The sequence below is a fragment of the Malus sylvestris genome, chromosome 8 (genome assembly GCF_916048215.2).
Source record: "Malus sylvestris chromosome 8, drMalSylv7.2, whole genome shotgun sequence".
NCBI classification, from domain to species: Eukaryota; Viridiplantae; Streptophyta; class Magnoliopsida; order Rosales; family Rosaceae; genus Malus; species Malus sylvestris.
The window spans coordinates 12,884,824-12,907,437 of record NC_062267.1 but is presented as its reverse complement, the minus strand read 5'-3'; the positions used below and the strand labels follow the sequence as shown (position 1 = coordinate 12,907,437).

The following is a 22,614-nucleotide window of genomic DNA, read 5'->3' as shown; positions in this document are numbered from 1 at the left end:
TTCGATTGACTCGTTAAAACCTTGATCTGTTTTTGGATGCTCCCCCTGATGAGTAGTAACACATCTGTTGTACTTGTTGACTTTCCACAGGCTATTTCTTGAACTGGGTTGGAGGGCTTTTTGCTAGACTTGCATCAAAGGTCTGAATTTACTTATTTTATCTGGAGCGGAATTTGATTCAAGGGTGGTGGACACTTGATCTTGAATCAGACTTGTGATTTCTTCAAGGACCTTTAAGACTTGATCTTGAATGAAATTGGACCATGAGGAGCTTTACATGGCAAGTGATCTTCGGCTTTGTCGGGGATGAATCAGCACGTGTTTGTTGCGCTTGTCTACACATGTTTCAATGTATCATTTTTCACTTGCCTTATATGTTCCCCTTGCATAAGTGGTATTTTCCCTGGTTTTCCCCCATGCATGTGTGGCATCTTCTCTTGTAGTATTTGTCCCTTGATGCAAGAATGGAATGCAACCTTTGCATTTGGATGGTTCATCACTTCTTGGTGACTGGAGACCCAGCTCCATCAACAGTTGAAGATGGCTACTCGAGATCAATACTAGGTAAGCAATCAGGAAGGTTTCCAGGCAATCGATTCCTTACCGAAAGGTTGATTGCAGGTTCTGACTGATTGTTTTCTTTATCCTTGTCTTGCAGGTAATAACAAGGACAAAAGAAAGGACATGGAGATTGCATGATATGAGATACTCTTGCTCTCGTCCCTGATGATATGAGGTACTCTTGCTCTGGTATGACTTGTTTTGAAGAGGTATTCTCGGAGAGAAAGAAAACTGAGTATGTTGAGAGGTTTGGTTGCAGATGCATTTTCAGAGAGGAGGAAGAGTTTAGATACTTTTGCAGGTTTGCCTTGTTATGGAAGATAGAGGTTGACATATATAGGAATTTCTCAATAGCAGGTAGTGGTGTGAATGTGACTTTGTCATTCATGCTTGTCGGCAATAGTGTTGTAGTTGGCATAGTAAGATTTACGCGTTTTCAACTTTTCCCTCACAGGGATGAATGATTTTTATTAGTGTCTAAATATTAATAACCACTTGAGTGTTCAACTCATGATCTTTAATCCATAAGATTCTTTAATATCATAAACATCATGGATAAGATTCGTGTTGGCATATTGTTCGATCTGCAGTTCTAGACAATATTTCTCTCAACACTTTATAATCTTTCTAGACTTTTCAGGAGTCCCAATTTAATGTCATCGACTCTTCAGAAGTTCTAATTTAATGTTATTGACTCTTGCAAGAGATTTTAGTATGTTGCAACAATATCATAATGATAGTACTCACTAAGGTAATTTAGACCATGCATTGGTATTCAGTACATAATTCATGTTTTACCCTTCCAGGGCTTACTTCAAGAAATTTGAATCCTTTGAGGGATTTTCTACACTTCATGACACATTTTCCTTTGAAATATATACAGAGCAATTTGCTCCCATGTATACTTGAGGGATTTACTTATGAAGATATGATGTGGGCGACTCACAACCCTTCGTATATAATTCTCCATTCATATGAACTCGTTTACAAGAGTATAATTTTAGGTTTCCATTAGTAACCTTGTGTCATATCATGTGAGTTTATTTCACTGTATTACAAATGCTCATATGTAACCTTCTAGGTTCAACATCTTTTGGCTATTGGTATTGTATTCAAGTATATAGGTCTATTTTTCCATGTTCTTACAAAATTGTAATGGAATTGCCTTTCTCCATCTTTGGCCAATAATTTTTCCTTTCACGAAAAAAAAAGAATGGGACTCAATATCAATATAGCTCATTTGATGAATTTAGTAGCTACTTGTAAAAACCAAAATTATCATTAGCTATCATCAATCCGTGATCTCATATTCTCATGTGCATGCACATGCATAAAAACTTTTCATTTCTTTGGATATCCATTGCATCTTCAAGGACATTATACTATCTCTCACATGATAGTCATAATTTAGAGAATGTGGATCATAACCTCATCTGGAGCGTTATAGAGCTTGGATTTTAATCTCCACTTTTGGGGGTTGAGTCATTTGGAACCTATACATCTATCATGCTTCATGCATGAAACATCAACATTCTCATATCCATGCGGCGACTGTCATACTTCTGACATGCAACAGTTATACTTCGGGAATGCAATAATTCAGTAGTGCCATATTCTTCTTCTTTCGAATGACTGAACATTTTGAGTCTGAGAGTTTGCCACGCTTTAGGCGTGCAACAGATAACTCATTTACTGCCTCATTATTTTGTCCAACAGGGACACCAATTCTTGTAGGCAAATTTGTAGCAAGTATATGTGATGTTATCACTTTCATTGCATCATTAAATGCATATGGCATTTGACTTACATATCGTTGCATCATTTAATCATTCTCACTTCGTTTTTATATTGATTGCTTCATGAATCAAAATAAGACCAATTCTCTTCGTTCTTCTGGAACGGTCTTTTCTCATCATTCTTCTGGAATGATATTTTCTCATCGTTGTTCCAGAATGATGTTATTTTCTCCCCCTAATGGCGGGAAAACTGTCTTATCAAAATCATAGTCCGCAAATCATGCGGTAAATATATCCCCAGTCAAGGGTTCCAAATATTGAATGATAGATGGTGAATCAAATCCAACATAAATTCCCAGTTTGTATCGATGCCTTATTTTAGTACGTTATGACAGTGCAATAGGCACATAGATAATATAACAAAAAACTCGTAAATGTGTAATGTTTGGCTGATGCTTAAACATGAGTTGTACTGAGAAATATTGATGGTTGACAACTGGTCTCAACCGAACTTAATAATGAATTATGTAAAATGGTATGTCCCCATCTTGCAATTTCTTTTTCATGAGCAGGGCGCAGGTAATCAATTTCATCCGCTTAATAAATGCTTCTACTAAATCATTTTGAGTATGAACATGAGGAACATGGTGTTCAACATCAATGCCCAATGACATGCAATAATCATTAATACTTTGAGATGTAAATTCTTCAGTAAATATGCATTATATCATCATTTACATAAATCAAGGAACTTCTGATTCTTATTTAATAGCCTATGAATTGGGATTCTCATGACCTTTATTACAATTAAGTTATCGTACTTCGGCTCTTTAAACTTAAGGTACTCATCAAGGAACTTCATGTCCAATCTTGAGGATCTAGGGACTCCATTCTTGATCTTTTTGCATGATGGAACTTTGGGTCTAATCATTTTATGTGATGAGGATCAAGAAACTTCAGGTTCTAATCTAATCAAGAAACTTTGGGTCCAATATGTACTCATCGTAACAAAAAGAAGTACAATAAATAAATTAAAGTAATAGGCGGTAATTCCAGCCATGGTAAATAAATTGCTTTTAAGTAAATAAAGCTTGTGATAAGGGTTTTAATTCAGCACCATTCACATAAATATTAAAGCTTTAAAGCAAACGGTAATAATTCTATCTACTGTAAATAAACAGAACTTGTGATAAGACTTTAAACCAACACCATGCACATAAATATGCCAAAACAGAAAATGCAATGATTAAGTTCTCATCTTTTGCTTTTTCTTTTTCTTGGTCTACCACTTCTTTTGTTTGATTCCTTTTATTTTTATTTTTATTTCACAGTTCTGAAGTCATTTTGGTTACTCAGGAAATAATAGTAACAATAAGTTTCAATTGGTGTTCCTCCTCCTTGAGTTTCGAAAGAGTCGAAACAGTTCCCATAAGTTTTGGAGTTAAGAGTGTCTGCAACTTATGAGAAGATCAAACCGTTAGATTTAGCTCAAATTTTAGTATGATATGGATAGGAGGATACCGAACAACTTTCGTGAATAAACAATTTGATCTGAGTACCGACATAGAGTTTTGGTACTCATAAGGTGCCTGTCCAATTTTTTGCTGAAATTGAAAACTGGTTTAGTATTTCAGGCATCTGCGATGATAACAGGGTTGGAATTTTTTGAAAATTTGATATGTTGTAGGTACTGGGTGGACGAAGAACTTTGAAGAAGAAAGTATTTCAATCTGGTGTTTGCAAGTTGGAGTTTCGAGGCTGTTTACATGGCTGTCAGATTCTCTATGAATTTTGAGTATGTACTCTTTTACTTCTGCAAAGGATGATATACAGTCATACAACAACATATATATATTTGCTTCAGGAAAATCAGTAGTACAAAGATTTTAAGATGAAATGAAAAGATTTTCTTATCTGTGAGATTCCAGGCGACATATGTGAACATGGTTTGTGGCGTTGTGCTTTTCACTGACACGAGAGCTTCTTTTGCTGATAACGTGTTGTAAAATTGACGGTGTATGCAGTGGAATAAATAAACAAGACACAAAATTTACGAGGTTCCTCTATGATCAGTGTGACTGGAGTACATCCTCGGGACAGTAGTGATGCTTTCATTTATAATTTGAAATAATAAGATTACAAAGATAACTCTATCTCTTCTCTCCTCTCTTTTTCATTTCTCTGCCATGAGCCTTCTGGCTTCTCTCTTCCGTTATTTTCTTCTCATTTATTCTCTTCATATCTTCTTTGATTTATATGCAAAGTAGGAACACTAAAAGCAAGCAGTGTCAACTCCTAGTGAAAGGACATGTAGAGTGGGATGAGTGAGATGTAATGGGTTGGTCATCCACATATTGAATGATTCATAATATTATAACAAAAAGCAAATTATCCATATACTAAAAGCCAGCAGAAAAGTACTGTTTATCGTGTGAGAGAGTGCACTGCTTATTAACAGTAAAATGGCGGATTTGCTCCCCAATTAATTACTGTTATTTCATGTCTGCCCTTGTCTCTTTCCACGTAGTCACCGCGTCGTCATCTTCTACGAAATTTTAGGAACTTAATTCGTTTCTGTGTTGCATGTTTAAGATTCGTCTTCGTAATGGTCATTTGAGGCTGAAAGAACTGGAGTTGTTGTGGGTAGGCTCGAATTTGGGTAAGAACTGTGAAACTCTAATCCTAATTTACCACTGTTTTTAGAGCGGTAATTGGACTATTTATTTATCGCTTTTTTTTTTTTTTTTTCAATTTTGTGTTGATTCGAAGGAATTTTGGTTTTCAATTTTGTTTATGTATCTGCAATTTCAGGGAGATCGGTCTATACCCAGTAGGAGTTTGACGGATCTTGATCAAGCCCGCAGTTTATTGACGAAGAGAAACCCAAAATTCGAAGAAAAATTTAAACCCAGAAAAGCTTGCTGGTGAGTTTTACGGCAGAATTGGGCGGGTAATTTTGTGATTAGCAATTGATTTTATGAATTGATTGATGGGTTTGATTTCTGGATTCTCTTTTCTTTGTTGAATTTTCGCACATTTAAATTTTTAAAATCTGGTTTTTGTTTATTGATTGCAGAGGTTGTATTTGTATGTTACATAGCTAGACTATGTTCAATGAGTTTGACTTCCACTAGGTACTAAATGCTGTTGCTGCTGCTGCAATATTATCTAATTTCAAATTATGTGTACTAAATGCTAGCTTTCAGGATTTTGTATTTTCTTACATTTGGGGATTGCAATTGCGGTTGTGGCTATTGGACATGGAGATGTATATATATATATCAGTGCACTGATTGGTAGAGACCTACAAATCAAGCCACCATTTTTTCGTTCTTCTTAGGCATATTTATTCCGTCAAGAAACCAGAAATGAGAATGGCAGTTGCATGTCTTAGTAGCAGGGCATAGAATATTGCCGCCATTTTTCGGAACAAAGAGAACGGGAACTGCCGTTCGGCTTCTTGAGATGCCCCACCAATTTTGTTTGAATTATTTTGGGTATTTTACAGGAACAAATGTTTGTTGTTGGTTGTATTTAGTTTAAATTACAAGCAAACTAGGAAGTAGGAAGATCAAACAAAGAACTGTGTAGGTTTGAATATTAAAAACTGTTGGTGATTTGCTGTTATGATTATGGATGTTTTGTCAAACTGTTGGGAGATTTCCTATCTTGTTGTGTGTTCTTAATTTACTTGTATTGTTAAATGACATGAACTTTGAGATTATAAGCCGTACAAGATCTGCTAGTACTTACTAAGTCCCTACAACTCGACTGGTATCACCTTGTGTTTGATCAAGATCAAACAGTCTTGCCATGCCAAAATCTGCAATTTTGGGTTGCATTTCTGCATTTAACAAAACGTTACTTGCTTTCATATCACGATGAATTATTCTAAGACGAGAATCTTCATGAAGGTAAAGGAGTCCTTGCCCAATTCCTAATATGATCTTGTAGCGACTGTCCCAGTCCAAATGTGCACGCTTGATCGGATCTGCACATTCAAGCAAGAAGATTGTATAATAATGACAGTTATTGACGTTTGTTGCAGTGTACACTTTTTGGGAAGCATTTACATAGAAGAATTTACAATGCATTCCAAACTAAAACCAGAGATCCAAGTTCTCAACCCTACCAAATATGAAATGATCGAGGCTTGCATTAGGGACAAACTCATAGATAAGAAGCCTTTCGTTTCCTTCCAAGCAGAAACCAAGGAGCCTAACTAAATTGCGATGTTGAAGCTTGGCTACTAACGTGACCTCATTTTTAAATTCTACATCTCCTTGTGCAGAATCTCTAGAAAGCCTTTTAACCGCTATATCTTCTTGGTTCAAAAGTCTACCCTGCATTCAACCACCATCTAGAATGTTAACTTATTTCTCACAATAATAATTTAACTGACATCTTTAATGATACGATTCATTACCCTGTAAACAGTACCAAATCCACCTCGTCCAAGCTTATTGGCTTCAGAAAAGTTATTTGTAGCCGTTCTTATGGAGCCAAGGTCGAACTGCAAGGCTTCTGTATCAAGAATTTCATCTGCTTCTTTGCACGAGAGAGATGCAACATGAAACCAAAAACTAAATAAGGCCATTGCATGCATATTTAATTAAAAGGATACATATAGGTGTTCCATGAGGCCATTCTGTTTGATGGGAAGTAAAAACTAACTGATCTAAACTTACCTCCAAGTTTTGCCTTTATCTTCTTCACTCTCAGATAAATGCAGATCGATATAATTAGTACGAGGGAAACAACTGTTGTGACAACCGTAATGATCACTGTCCGAGAAGTATTACTCTTCTTTCCTGCAAAATCCAGAAATATAGCTTCTCTGATCATATCGGATTATATATGGGCCTTAATTTTCAGTTATCTAAATATTTTCTATCCCTAGGTATAACGAAGGATAATTTATTAAACTTTGAGAACCAAGTTACAAATTAATTTGTTTCTAGTTGGTGCTACAATCCGAAGGAAATAATCAGACATATTACTCAGAATAAGGTGGGATAGAAAAATGATGCCAAGATGTCCAATTTGCAACTCAAATAATTAAACCACGTTTTTTTTTCAAAGAGTAATGGGACTTGACATATGTAATACCTCCTGGAATCGTAGTATTGGCAGGTGGTGGTGCTAATGGTGGGGATGCTGGTGGTGTCTCATTTGTATCTCCAACAAAGGGGTTAGATTCATACCTTAAGCTACAGCTTGGGGTCACAGCTCGCACGCCAATTGATCCATTACAACATGATCCAAGACCTCCCGAAGCATACTCTATGCAATCAATACAACGTTGCTCGGGCAAATCTGGGGTGCACTGAGCAAGACCATATATTGTTATATTAGCACTTGGAATGGTCGCGTTTCCTGATGCAAACTTGCGAAGATCACCACCCATTGCTGCTTTGCCTCCTAGTCCATTAAATAAGCGAGAGACCTCTTGATTGAACGCATCTAAGCCCGTGGATACAAGCTCTTTATTGTAAGCGTCGAATCCCGGATTAGTTTCCATTATGCCATATATGGAGCGGTTTGAGTAGCGTAACATACAATCGGGTAACCATCCAATTGCCTCCTTCTGATTAGGACAAGTGCTTGTGAGACCGTTTGCAGCGTCAGAAAGGCAGTGACCGCAAGCTTCTGCTTTAATATCTCCTCGACAGAGCCCGATTGCATAAACTCTGTTGCTGTTTTCGCCAAGGGAGGAATTGTAAAAGCCGTAGCCGTTGTTGGCACCGAATAAGTTGGAGAGGATGCGATTGAGGTTTGTTTGATAGGCGCTGCCAGTGGTGTAGTTACCTTTGTCGTAAAAACAGTGGGCTGATGGAATTTCATTTCCAAGCTGGGCTTCAGTGAAATTAACGTTGATGATGAGTACCAAGATGTGTGTACAAAGGAACAATAATCTGATTAATCTTGAGGAAACCATGGCAAAAGTTAAAAGAATAATGTGATCGTCAACTGTAGGCTTATTAAAAGCCAATGGGAGGAACATTCTCACCAGTTCCTGACTATTTTAATTATTTGAAATTTTGACTGGAATGAGTCTGGTATGACTTCTGACTAAGACAACATGAAATATTGTGGACACGTGAGGTTTAGCCGCCGCGGTTGATAAACCTTCCAATCCAAGTTCTTTTGTGTTGGAATTGTAGGTGCTGTCGGATTAAAACGCAGTCTCGGCCCTTTTGCGTATTAGTGAAGAATTATCTATTCTAAATGGCTTATTATATTAGCACCCCACAAATTGTTGAATAAACCTCACATACTTAATATACCCCACATTTACTTTTTCAATTAAAAATTATCTTAATACACCCCACTTCCTTTCCCATAATATCCTCACACCCCATATTCTTAATATACATCTTATATTTTCTACACACAACCCACATTTCTCAAATCTTATAACACTCATTTTTATTTTGCCGAATGATTTCAAACTATCTGAACGTTAGTTTGCTGAATGATTTCAAAAAATGTTTAGGTTCATTTGAACGTTTTTCAATAACAATAATAATGATTTCAAAGCTTTCGAAACACCGATTTCGTGTTCCATTCATCAAAAATTATTGTTCTCAATCAACATGTTTGTAGTTTCATTGCTTAGGGTTTTATTCAACAATGGAGAATGGGAGGGGTTTTGATAGTTGAAATAGATAAATAATACGTTAAAAGTGATTTGGGGTGTATTTATAAAATTTTGATTATTTTTAAACCTAATAAGGTCAAAATTGTCATTACATAGTAGAATAAATTAGTCATTAATATTAGATTTTAATGTGGGGTGTATTCAACATTTTATGGGATGCTAATATAAAAAACCTTCTAAATTTGACGGGACATTAGCTACAGTCAAATAATTGACACTCGATTTTGCTTTATTTACATCACTGCCATCACGGGTTGGAGGGTAATTATCAAAACTTAGGAGGGCAATTTTGTTCGTATGATTTGAGGCGGATTGGCTGGCTTAGCACAAACGAGAGGAGAAAGGGAGATGGAGAGAGACTGTGTTGTCATTCGGTGAGGGTTTCAGGGATGGGAGGCCATGCCTCTCAGATAGAGATAGAGATAGAGATATGGGATGGGTATGTGGCTAAGACAATAAAAATCCGGGGTGTGTTATCCACACACCCCTTTTTACTTCTCACACACCCTTTATTAATTTATGTCCGTTGATCTTCTTCAATTCATCTGATCCGACGGCCGAAAACTAAAAAGGTGTGAGAGAAGTAAAAAGGGGTGTGTGGATATCACATCCCTAAAAATCCATGCTTTCATCTGTTTGTTTCATTAAATATAGTTTTTGTCCTTTTCAAACCCCCCTTGTCAATTGTGTAGGAATGGTTTTATTTTGCTTGGCATGCTTCCGTTGTTTCAGAACGCAGTCCACTCAATTGGTAAGCCATTTGTTTCGATCTTTTTTCTCTATGATTTGTCCTTGAGAAATTACATTATTCTCTCAGATGGTAAGACTAGAACTGGTACTCCTTGCATCCCAAAGTACCAACTCGGCATTTTTAAGTTTTCAGTATTATTTTCTTAGGGAGTATATTGTTGGGAAGTTGTACTTATGGGGAATGAGAGTTTGTAGTTCTTAGAGAGCTTATGTGTGGGATGAAGGAAGAAATTAGGAACAGATTGACCAATTCTGTAAGGATGGTTTAAGGGCTTAAACTGAGATATGGGGAGCGGATATTGGAAATTAGTTATGAGTAGGTAGGTAGGTAGGGGATTAATTTGAGAAATGAGTAGGTAAGTAGGGGATTAATTTGATTGCATTATAATTTGAAATTTGGGATTGTTAATGTGTGTGTGTGTGTTTTTGTTTTTTTTGTTTTTTTGTTATTGTGTTAAAATGTCAGAGAAAATGTCATGGCCTAGATTGGCGGTGAGCAAGGTGGTGGAGTTTGGCAATAAGAACAACGTCACCTGCACCGTCGGGAACTACGCCGACTCCGTCGTCCAGCTCATCGGCCAAGCCACTAAATGGTTCCAGGACCGAATGGTAATTTCATGATTTCCATCATCTTTCACATTTTCCACCTTTTTTTCTCATTCGCATTTGTTTACGGGGAGATCAGAGCTTTAGAAGTGTGAAGAAGAGTATACAGAGATTGGAGGAAGCAGTTGTGTCCTACAGGGGACCCGAAAGACTTGAGATACTGATAAGGTGGGTCTTGCTACTTAAAAGGAGGAGAGGCTGAAGCTTTCTCAGGGTTCTGGTGACGATTCATACGGTTCCGGCGACGGCCAACCTCGAGGTTGGTCTCAAGCAACTCTTCATAACCTCAGGTACATTCTACACTTAATATATGTGAAAATATGCCTCGAATTTGTGATTTTCAGTTCAAACCCTAATTGCTACGTTTTTCGACGATTTATAGAGAGTCGGCGAGCTTAGTTCAGGCCAGATCTGTCAAATTAGGCAGTAATTGGCCACTCGCTCTGTTACGATTGTGATTATCTTGATCGTAATTAGTAGTAATCAAGTTGTTTTAGTCGTATGGCCAGCTAGCATTTGGTGTTAGTGGAAACATATATGTAATCAATTTGGTGGGGTTGTCCTCAAACAGTTAATTGGAAAAATCAATATAATATTACAAAAAACATTTGTCTCTCTCTTTTCTTCCCATCATCCTCCATTGCTATTTGGTAACTTGCAGGTTGAGAAAGGGGTTGCTGAGCTTTGGTGCTATCATATTCCTAACCCTAGCATGTGCAACTGACGATGACAATTTCCGTTATCTTGAGCCTCCGTGTTTTCCACGTAGAGACTCTTTCGACGGAGGCAGTTTCACTCTTCGCCCTCAGTGGCCGCATCGTCTGTATTTTCCCCGTTTCACCGACGACAACGATCTCTCAGCTTGGATCTACAAGGCTGAGCAGTACTTTGCTTACTATCACACCCTCGATCACCAAAAGGTCCTAATCGCCTTTTTTTCACTTTGAGAATGAGCCGCTGCAATGGTTCAGATGGCGTGATCGCATCCGTTCCACTCTAACTTGGGCCGAGTTCACCACTGCATTGTGCTAGGAATTTGGTCCTTCGGATTTTGAGGATTACACTGAATTCTCTTTTCACTAATCATACTACTGATGTTGGCCCGATTATGTTGAAGAGTTATTTTATTGATGGATTAAAGCGTGAATTGAAGTATGATGTTAAATTGCTGAAACCTATTTCGGTGCATGATGCCATTGCTCTAGCAGTGCAAATTGATGCTAAACTCATGGATCTTAAAATTGTGTCCCATAAACATGTTCCTTCGGCCAGACCAAACCCTCTCCCTAATCCCAACACGGGACGGAATTGAGTCCCTGCCTTGCCTTATAAGAAATTAACATCTGAGGAGGTTCAGTGAAAAAGAGAACGGGGTGAGTGTTGGTTTTGTGATGACAAGTGGGATAAGGGACACAAATGTGCTCATAAGCAGCTTCTCATGTTGGATATAGTTTCTGATGATGAGTTTGGAGATGAAGAACCAACTGCTCTTCCTGTGGAGTTACAAAGCATGCCATTGAGTGAGTGTGCCTTCTATGGCATTATTGCCAAGCCCTCGGTTTAAACTATAAAGGTGGAAGGTTTGGTTAATAATCATACTGCTAGAATTGGGAACCCCAGAACACCAAATTCAAGAAAATTTCCATGACGACTCCGGTCATAACCAAAACCCATAAAGCGATTTAGGGATTGCATCAGAAAGAAACAAACCCATACTGGTCGTGGGTCTGAAAACTGGCCTCGCGGCATGGATTTTGGGGGTTTGAGTGTGAATGTTGGTTTTAGAAGAATTATGATTGTCGGTATTTTATCTATATGCGTTTCATTTTCAATGTTTGTTTCTGCAATTTTTTTTTTTTTGCAAGGAACAGGAGAAGCAAGAAAGAACGAGGAACGACCACTTACTCTAGGCTTGGGAAGGAAAGAGGAATGACTACTTACTCCAGGCTTGGAAAGGAGCATGACCTTTTAATGTCAACCATTTTTAGGGAACTGTTATGAGCATTCAAAAAATCTCATTCTACACTCCTCACAAGTGTATTTTTCTTTCTAATTATAGAAAGTTTGGAGTGTCAAATGAGATTTTTGGAGTGATAATAGTAATTCCCCCTTTTTATTTTATGTTTAGTTTCTTTATTTTAATATGGTAAAATGATTTTTTTTTGTCAAAAATATATTAAAAGTTAATGGTGTTAAGTTTTGGGTTAATTGAATGAACACATGTCAACTAAATAAGGAGACATAAACGAGACACCAAAACTTGGACAGCAGACCCGCAGCCACTAACCCCACCGCTTGACATGCCTCATTCCCGGTATCCTCCAAACACTAGGATGGGCACATGCAGGCCGAAACCCGGGGGTGACGAAAACCATTTTAATATGCATATGTCAAGAAGATGTAAAACATGCATGCAATTTATGCCAAAAAGATCAAACATAAATAAAAATACGTAACCTTAATTATTAAAATATGAGAATACATGAACATGTTCAGAGCATACTACTAATCAAGAATACAACATAAATAATATTACAAAAGGGTATGATACAAAGAAAGAGGTCCTACACAGAGAGGAGGACTCAAAGCTACCAGTACAGGAATGCCTCAATACCGAGATCGTACGCCTCGTTTCTAAGTCTTTAAGGGGGCGCAAAACAAAGAGTGAGTGGACTAAAGTTTATAATAATGATAAGTAAATCGCTTTTATTCAAAATGTACTAACCCCCAGTTTTAGAAAACTCATATAGCATAATATGTAGTAGGTTTTCCTGAAAATCCTAGCATGCCATAAAACCTCTGTAAAACATATATCATAATGTACTTATTAGTGGTATCATAGACGATCAAAGGCAAATCCATCACTCGAAGGTGAAGCTGTACGACATTGGGTTACGCTAGTGAAGAAATGTGGTCCATCACTCGAAAGTGAAGCTGTACGACTTTGGGTTATGCCAGAGAAGAAATAAAAGTTGTATGACATTGGGTTACGCCGGTGAAGAAATATGGTCCATCACTCGAAGGTGAAGCTGTACGACTCTGGGTTGCGCTAGAGAAGAAAAAAAACATATCACACTGACAGTAGTCTTGACTAGTGAAGCTGGGAGTATAATCAAAAAGTACCTCAATACGCGTAAACGGGGGGTCATATGACCATAAATAGGTACGTACTCGTGTTGTGTGTATGCGTTGTATGATTACCCACTAAGCAAGCACATAAAATATAATCCAAATATTTCATATCATAAATCCATAGGACCGTTCTAGCTTAAAAGATCATCATAAACCATATTCATAAGCATATTAATAAATATTTCAAAGGATGTAAATTCGATAATTCATGAGCGTTTCTTAAAACATGAAATCATAATATTTCATGAAATGTAAAGTCATGAAATCATGTTTTTCATGTATGCATTTCTAGCATGAAAATCATGCATTTAGGAAGGGGTCCACTCACAAATACTTCACCACCGAAGAGCCGTTCAAGTTAGGAAGCATTGGGTCGCCACTAACAAATGCATCTAAGCACATAAAATGACCAATTGGTAAAACCTTACTAAAATGATTGAATTTGGGAAAACGGAGAATGTATTTGGAATTAGAGCGTTGAAATATCCTAAAAAAGGTCTTGGGCAAATTTCATAAAAAAGTCAGCGATCAACCAAAAAGTCACCTGAGTCGCCGAGCCGGTCTACTACTTCAAAACTTCGGAATTTCACTAAAAAGATGCCAAAAATAGACTCGGGGGATCTACTCGGTTTGCCGGAAACCCATTTGTTTATGCAGATTTTGGCCGGATTTCTAAGGATTTTTCAAAGCTCCATAACTTCTTCAATACTCAACGAAATTGAGTGATTCAAAAATGAAAATCATACCTCGGAACAAGACGAACAAATTGGTACCCTTCTTGACGCCTAATTCACTGTGGTTTGGTCAAAAAATGGTCTAAAGGTTGTGGAGGTCACCGTAAACTGGGGGAAAACCCTTCGATATATTTTTTATGTCAAAATGTCACCAATCTCTCAGGAATATCAGAAACAACATGAAACAGTGATCTATGACGTTCTAAGTTAGTTATGAGATTTAGCTTCATTGGAAACGACGAGAGCTCATCATGGGTTTGTTGGGGAAGAAGATGAACACTGTCAGGGTTTCAAGGCCTTGGCTTGGGTTTGAGACGAGGAATATCAGAAACAACATGAAACAGTGATCATGCCTTTGCCACTGTGAGGGTTTCAAGGCCTTGGCTTGGGTTTGAGACGAGGAGGATCAAATGGTGGTGGTGGTGGTTTGGTGGTAAGGCTTGACGGTGTGGGCAAGTGGTGGTGGCGTCTCGGTGCCTCTGTGCTTCACAGAGATAAGGGTGAGAGAATTTGAGAGCGTTAGAGAGAGATAGTGAAAATAAAGAGTGAAGTGAGGGAGAAAGATGAATTATGGGGAAAAGGGGACAAGGGGACATGGGGACAAAAGTGTAGGCCTCATTGGCTCACAATACAAGACCATAAAAGACGAAACAAGAAAATATCTCGCGAAACGTGAAATTACTGAATTACCCTCGACGTATTGAAATTTGTAAAATCTTCGTTATAGCTCTGAATTCAATTTTGCTTGCGTTAACGCGTTCGTAACGATGAGTAATATAGGGCCTCGTTTGTTTGACCTTCTTAAGTTTCACTGGACTAGACTGGCTTACTAGTCCAGTGTTTGGTGCAAGCGAGACAAAGTTTAATGGGACTAAGTCGGACTCGTGCCGACTAAGTCCTTCACTGCATGGTCTTAGCGAGGCCCCTCAAAACGTTTGGGATTGCTAACCTCGTCTCCGAGCTTGCGTTGTGTGCAACAGTGTCGTCTACAAGCATGCCTCTTTGCAACCCCATTTGCCTCCATGCCCAGATCTTAAACCCAGATTTGAAACCCAAGCTACCCATGCCCATATTCAAAACAAAAAACCAAAACGAAAACAACAATCCTAATAAAAATTCTTCTCTCTTCCCAGAAAATTCCGAGGCGTGAGAAATAAAGGCAGCAAAGTCCATGGCGATGGGCACCGAGAGGACGAACCGACGAAGCCTCTGCACAATTTCAGCTTGCCGTGGGATGTGAAGTGGGTGATGTTGATTGTCGGTGGCGAATGGGATGAGCTTGCCGTGGGATTTGAAGTGGGTGTAGTTGATTGTGAGAGGAAGTGAAGAGTGAGAAAGAGAGATTGACAAAAGAAAGGGGAATCCAGAAGTTTGAGAAATGTGGTTGGTTTGTGAGCTGGTTCTCTTCTTCCAATGGTAGAAGATAGTTTTTTATAGAATGACATAATAATATTTGTTTTTTAAAGGCAAAAGTAAATTAAAAATGTCAATTGGCTAATGTTAATTTTCAATAGTTTCCAAAAAAAAAAAAATCCACTATCCTAAGCTTAGTCTAGTCTAAGTCAGTCCAGCTTAATCCCTGCAGTTAGTCCAGTTCGAGACAGTCCGGCGCAACAAACGCACCCTAAGAGTACGCTAAAAGAATGAGTCATACATCTCATGACACAATAGTCAAAATATCTCGCCTCTAAGGGCATTTTGATCACTTCACTATTTTCGAAGCAAAATATTGTAAAATTGGGGACGGGTCCTAACACCGTTCATCCCTCTCTCTCTCTCTCTCTCTCTCTCTCTCTCTCTCTCTCTCTCTCTCATTTCAAGAGATGTCCAAAAAAATTGTCAAATACAAGATTCTAAAAGACGCTAGCCGCAAGTCAAGCGATAGGTTGAGGCCTAGCACCTAGGCAGCTAGGCGGGGCCTAGGCAGACTAGGTGGATTTCAGTAAATATATTGTATTTCATGTAAATATGTGTTTGTTTATACTTAAAATATATATAATTTCATCATAAACTATAAAATAAAATGACATATGTATTATGAAATATTGGAACATAATGAAAACAGGGGCAACAAACATATAATGTATGTTCATTTAAGTATTCAACAAATCTCTTACAATTTAGTGAAAAAAATAAAATGCAAAATGAAAGCTATCTATTTCTGTCTAAGTGAGTTGCGAACTAGGCAGGTGCCTAGCCAGGTTTGGACGGGCTAGGCGGGGTGCCTAGGCGGTCTAGGTGGGCGACTCAATAAGTCTAGGTCCCATTTCTTAATTTTTAAACGCCTAGGCAGTATCGGGGCGGTGGCCAGCTGCCTAGAGGGCGCTAGGCGGGGATTTTTAAAACAGTGGTCAAATATAAATTTGAAGGCTTATGTGGCAATGCCAAATTTCCTTTTGCTTCAACCCATATGTTTTTCTCACTCTTTAAATATTATAGTTTTTTTTCTTTAATCTTGTAGAGACGTATTAGGTGAGATTAGCTCTTCATCAACAGTTGTGCGCGAGATACCAGCCCTTTTCCGAAGGAGAAAGGACTGTTGCACCAAGAAACCCTCGGCCCATCCCCCCTCCACTGGATTTTATTAAAAATATTAAGAAAAAATTGGAAAAGTAAAACAAGTGGGGGGGGACTAGGCCAATACCCCGCTAAAAGCAATTAACAAAAACGCTATGATCTAGTAAGAAGTCTTTAGCTTTCCTCTTTCACTCCATGCAACGAAAAGAAAACATCAGGGACCAACCTAGCAAAACCTAAAATTAGGTCTTGAAGAAAAGTTGTGAATATAAGCAGAAGTTTCACAAGGAGGACAAGAATCCCAATATAAACTCCCATAATGATCCCATTGAAATTAGCCAAATTATCAGCAACTGCATTACCCTCTCGAAAGATATGAGTGACACAAACGTGCATGCAGAAGAGCCGAGCAAGGCAATTTAACCAACGAATGCGCACATGCCAAGGAATCTTGTGAGAAGCAGAAAAAAAGAAAAAGGACTACTAATGAAGAATCACATTTAGTCCACGTTCCAACCTTGATAGTATAATCAGTCTTGGATTACATAAATCTAAACTACTCAAACTTAAAAACAATTCCTGCAATCTGAGCTTTATTCTTCATTCACTCTCAGCAGCAATGGTTTTTGCAACAATGCTTACTCATCAACACTCCCTTCTAATCTTGTTGTAGGCTTGACTCCAAGAATTATCTGAGTATACAGAACATATCCTTTGACAAACTCTATGTGAAAATATCAGCCAATTGCTCCTCAGATTTGCAATTGATCAAATTAATTATGTTTGACTATAATGCATCTCTAATATAGTGGTACCTCTTGCCAATGTGCTTTGATCTGTGATACAACATTGGATTCCTTCCATCATCCTTCTTCAACTTGTCATTCGGGACAAATGGAGTGCTCACATATTTGCAACCTATTAAAAAAAATTTCTTCAATAGATGTATATGCCAAGCTTCTAGTTTTGGTTGGAGAACTAGTATCGGACTGATATGAAGATGTCAATGCGTCCTATGATGACGATATTTTGCTCTGCACTTGTCTTGGTGCATTGATCGGATTAAGGATGGGAAAGTGCCGTCTTGTGTTTGGAATGGCCTAGCCTTTATGTTGTTTTTGTATGTTCTTTTTGCCCCCATTCAGAGTTAAGGGTTTTGATATACGCAACATGACACTAAGGGAAGATTCCTTCCTTATTTTGAATTTCTTATCAGTTTCCAGTGAGTTTGAAACGAAGGTTATTTGGGGACTTGATTGCCTGCATGTGGATCATAAACACCTTTGGAATCCTTTCGTCAGACCCTACGTATCGGACCTGAGCATTTCTGATCAAACTATCTTGGCTGACTTGGCTAAAGCATTTCCGCATATCAGAGCTCGGTTGGAATAAAATTCCTCTTTGGGATTGCCTAGTCTGGATGCCCCCTTCACTGCAAAAAACCAAGAAGCCTAACTAAATTTCGGTGTTGAAGTCTGGCCACTAAGGAGACCTCATTTTTGAACTCTAAATCCCCTTATGAAGAATACCTAGAGAGCCTTTTCACAGCCACATCTTCTTCATTTAAAAGCCTACCCTGCATTTGAGGAGTTCGAAAGTTAACTAATTAAATGTTTATTTAGGCATATATAGAAAATTTATATCGTGCGTGATATGATGACGTTTCAATACCAACATATTAATCTCTGCATTTTAGCTCTCGCGTGGGAAAATGTGTGGAGTCACTAACTCAAGTGTTGCAGGCATCGGGTTCAACATCTCCTTTACAGACCCCGATTGCATTAAATTTGTCTTCGTTCTGTTGGGGATAAGAAGGAGATGTAAAACCCCAATCCTTCCCGTTAGCTGGGAGAGGGAAGAGAAGGCGATCGAAGTTTGTGTGGTAGGTACTATTAGTGGTGTAGTTACCATTGTAGTTGGAGCAACATTTGAATTGAAAATGTGCTGGCTGAGGAAGGACTTGAATGATGTTGTTTATTACGATTAAGAGAGAAAAGGGAGACGGACCATACATTTCAAGCTTAGTAATTTTTTAATTACTTAATGAACATACTATGATTATTAACTTCTTTTAATGCAATTTATATTTCATCATTTTCTAAAATAAATTAAACTAAAAACTTGGTCTAAGATTCAAAGGGGAGTGGTTGAGGAGAGTGAGGACAGGTCAAGAACTTCCAAGATTTGGGTTCTGCCAGACCAAATGACATATCCACGCGGTTGCAATAAAACGGAAATTAAAGGACAGGGAAGAGACAAATAAAATGGAAGAATAAGACTAAAAGATAATAAAATGGAATATTATAAAACATAGAAGAAAATGAAATTTATAATGTCCTTGTACTTAGAGCTTCAAAAAGTGATATTGTCATGATTTTAATATCCCATTAGCTACAGAGTATATTCTTCTCATGCCGTTGAAGTGCTAAATCGGTTTCCATCACAATGTTAGAGAATGATTCGACTGTTCGAGAAAACAGAATTTAGGACACGTCTCTGCATCTCAAATCCCCCTTTTCATTACTTAGTTTAATGTAGACTATTGATCGAATAACAAAAAAGAAAGGCCAATGGATCCCAATAACTTGAGATTAATCGAAACATGTATAGCTAAACAATGAATCGCATAAAAAAGAATGGGCCAAAAGTGTTACAAAACAACATAAATATTTCATTGCATCATCGATCAACTCGTAAGGCAACAACTTGGAATCGAAGCTATCAATGTGGCAGTTTTTGTACATAGTTGCTTTTAGACCGATCTAACCTTTTCGCACCAGAATTATCCTCTCATCGAAGATGCTCCATTACACTGGAAACATCTCACAGTGGAGTGCACATCAACAAGCTCTACCGAGGAGATAGTTCGGTAATTGAAACCTCATTTACTGATTGTTGTTGAAACCTCATTTACTGATTGTTGGATAGAGCTACTTCGAGATTGATTCAACCCTTGGACCGCAGTCACATCTGATCCAACAATAAAAAATGCTGGTTGTGAAGGTACTGGAAGGTCAAGAGAGTAGCTAGTAAGCATGTGAATAACAGCAGCCATGGTTGGCCTATCAGCTATATTTTGTTGCACACATAATAATCCTATGTGGATGCATCTCATTGTTTCTGGTATTGAACCACTCTTCAACATGGGATCTATTAAATTTGAAGCCGTGTCCTCCTTCCAACTTTTCCATGCCTGCATAATTTTGCGAATAGTTAGAAATTAACAAAGTCAGATAGGACCTTTCTTTCGTTAGTTTAATCTTAATAAATTGCAGGGATATGTACATAGCCCAACTTTTTGTGTTACTTACATAGCTTAGAAGGTCCTCCACGTTCCCACTATGACGGAAAGAACTATTTTTCTGTCCAGTAATTATCTCCAAAATTAACACACCGAAGCTATACACATTAGACTTAACAGAAAAGTGCCCACGCATTACATACTCAGGAGCCATGTAACTACTGCATATCAACGAAAGCAAGGTTAGCTTTTGTTATAATATTTGAAACTTGTAATGGTTATGCCCAAACTATCTTGTTGTGTGTTGTTAATTTACTTGTATTGTTACAACAACAACAACAAAGCCTTTTCCCACTAAGTGGGGTCGGCTATATGAATCCTAGAACGCCATTGCGCTCATTTGTGTCATGTCCTCCGTTAGATCCAAGTACTCAAGTCTTTTCTTAGGGTCTCTTCCAAAGTTTTCCTAGGTCTTCCTCTACTCCTTCGGCCCCGAACTTCTGTCCCGTAGTCACATTTTCGAACCGGAGCGTCAGTAGGCCTTCTTTGCACATGTCCAAACCACCGGAACCGATTTTCTCTCATATTTCCTTCAATTTTGGCTACTCCTACTTTACCTCGGATATCCTAATTCCCAATCTTATCCTTTCTCGTGTGCCCATACATCCCACGAAGCATCCTCATCTCCGCTACACCCATTTTGTGTACGTTGATGCTTCACCGCCCAACATTTTGTGCCATACAACATCGCTGGCCTTATTGCCGTCCTATAAAATTTTCCCTTGAGCTTCAGTGGCCTACGACGGTCACACAACACGCCGGATGCACTCTTACACTTCATCCATCCAGCTTGTATTCTATGGTTGAGATCTCCATCTAATTCTCCGTTCTCTTGCAAGATAGATCCTAGGTAGCGAAAACGGTCACTTTTTGTGATCTTCGCTAGATTGCTCCGGTCATTAGTGTGGATAAGTATATAAATGGATAGAGATAGGAAAGCAAACACAAGATGTACGTGGTTCACCCAGATTGGCTACGTCCACGGAATAGAGGAGTTCTCATTAATTGTGAAGGGTTTACACAAGTACATAGGTTAGTACAAATGACATTAGGAAATATTGTGGGAGAATGATCTCGTAGCCACGAAACTTCTAAGTACCAGAGTGTGGTATCGTCTTGACTTGCCTTATCTGTCTCATAGGTAGATGTGGCATCTTCTCTGGAAGTACTCTTCCTCCATCCAGGGGTGGTATCTGTAACTGGTGGAGATGTACAAGGTAATGTATCAATTTCACTTGAAGCTTACTTGTAGTTTCATTCTTGGTCAAGCGAGATACAAACCATGTAGTAGGAGTCCCCCAAGTCGCCGAGCTGGGGGATCTGCTGAAAGAGGTGACAGACAAGGTAAGCAATCAGAGCTCCGGCTGATTGTTCACATTCTCCCTATCTTGCAGGCAGCATGAAGGATAAAGAGAAGAAAAATGAGGAGAGATGATATGGGATACTTTTGCTTTTGAAGAAGTAACTTTCCACAGGCTTATTCTTGAACTGGGCTGGAGGGTTTTCTGGTTTCCTCCAGAGTATAAGGCCGACTGAAGAATTTGAGGGTCAAAACAAGTCCATCAAATCTAGAGTACGTTCGACCCTGCTGATATGGGATACTTTTGCTTTTGATAGAGTAGTGGATGTATCGGCACGTGTGCTGTTACGCTTGTCTCCACATGCTTCCTTGTATCCTTCTCACTTGCCCTATCTGTTCCTCAGGCAGATGCGGTATCTTCCCTGGAAGCATAAGATGTTGAAGATGAGTACTCGAGAGCAATGCCAGGTAAGTAATCAGGTAAGGGGTTCCAGGCAGTCAGTTCCTGGCTGGAAGCTTGATTCCAAGTGCTGACTGATTGCTCTCTTTCTCCTTGTCTTGCAGGTAAGAACAAGGCCAAAGGAAAAGACAGGGAAAAAGCATGATATGGGATACTCTTGCTTTTAACCCTGATGATATGAGATATTCTTGCTCTAGTATAGCTTGTTTACAGAGGTATTATCGGGGGGAAAGAAAGCTGAATATTTCGAAAGGCTTTGTTGGGAGTGCCCTCTCAGATAAGAGAAAGGGTTGAGCATTTTTGCAGGTCTGCCTGTCCGTTAGGGATGGAAGTCGACATATATAGGAGTCTCCCTAACATCAAGTAATAATGCTATTCCTTTACCCTCCTTGGTTATAGCACGGTAGTGGGAGCTGCCAGCTTCACATGTTTTAACTCTGTCAGAGCACTTTGAAAAAGTGGTTTGTGGTATCTGGAAAGCTGATGTTGCGTGTGAAGATTACAGACCTGTCGGGGGTCTGCCTCTCGAGATTCGGAGAACAATGCCTCTTCGATTTTTGAGAAAGCAATCCTGCTGGGGGTCTGGCTCTCGAGATTCGGAGAGCGGTGTCTCTTCGTTTTTTGAGAAAGTAATCATGTTGGGAGTCTGGCTCTCGAGATTCGGAGGGCCGTGCCTCTTCGATTTTGGAGCAAGCAATCTTGTTGGGAGTGTTTTCTCGAATGTGAGTAAAGGTTGGGCATGTTTGCTAGTCTACCTTGCCACGAAGCACAGAGGTTGACACACAGGGACTTTCCAATTATCCAGCAGTGGTACTGTTCCTTTACCCTCTCTTCGATTTTGAGAAAATAATCATGC

At 38.7% G+C, this 22,614-nt stretch overlaps 2 protein-coding genes and 1 long non-coding RNA gene across 4 annotated transcripts in view; 1 reads left to right on the top strand and 2 right to left on the bottom strand.

The window, feature by feature from the left end:
* The window catches only part of LOC126631250 (cysteine-rich receptor-like protein kinase 29), a 36,138-nt gene extending 27,859 nt beyond the window's left edge, over positions 1-8,279 (bottom strand). Inside the window, exons 1-3 of one of the 2 annotated variants that reach the window (XM_050301426.1) lie at positions 7,407-8,279; positions 6,986-7,108; positions 6,724-6,845 (exon numbers count right to left, since the gene is read on the bottom strand). In XM_050301426.1, coding sequence (XP_050157383.1) covers positions 6,724-6,845; positions 6,986-7,108; positions 7,407-8,235 — 1,074 coding nt within the window. In that variant the 5' untranslated portion in view covers positions 8,236-8,279. The remainder of the gene's footprint in view (positions 1-6,723; positions 6,846-6,985; positions 7,109-7,406) is intronic. The other variant, XM_050301427.1, reaches the window with a different exon arrangement.
* LOC126631255 (uncharacterized) lies at positions 4,654-6,060 on the top strand. The gene is made up of 3 exons (XR_007626334.1): positions 4,654-4,956; positions 5,109-5,221; positions 5,374-6,060. It is a non-coding gene; the product is annotated as an uncharacterized LOC126631255 (long non-coding RNA).
* An 11,299-nt stretch (positions 8,280-19,578) lies between the features above and the next one.
* LOC126631374 (cysteine-rich receptor-like protein kinase 29) lies at positions 19,579-20,152 on the bottom strand. The gene is made up of 2 exons (XM_050301521.1): positions 20,009-20,152; positions 19,579-19,890 (listed from the first exon to the last, which is right to left on the bottom strand). Exons 1-2 carry the CDS (start codon positions 20,150-20,152, stop codon positions 19,579-19,581), a joined length of 456 nt encoding a protein of 151 aa, XP_050157478.1.
* Between the last annotated feature and the right edge of the window lie 2,462 nt (positions 20,153-22,614).

Bases quoted from the DNA above. Each gene is read 5' to 3' on its own strand.
- LOC126631374 (XM_050301521.1), bottom strand. From the start codon at position 20,152: ATGGCTCCTGAGTATGTAATGCGTGGGCACTTTTCTGTTAAGTCTAAT. The intron at 19,891-20,008 runs GTAAGTAACACA...AAAATTATGCAG, and splicing joins TGGAGGACCTTCTAAGCTAT to GCATGGAAAAGTTGGAAGGA.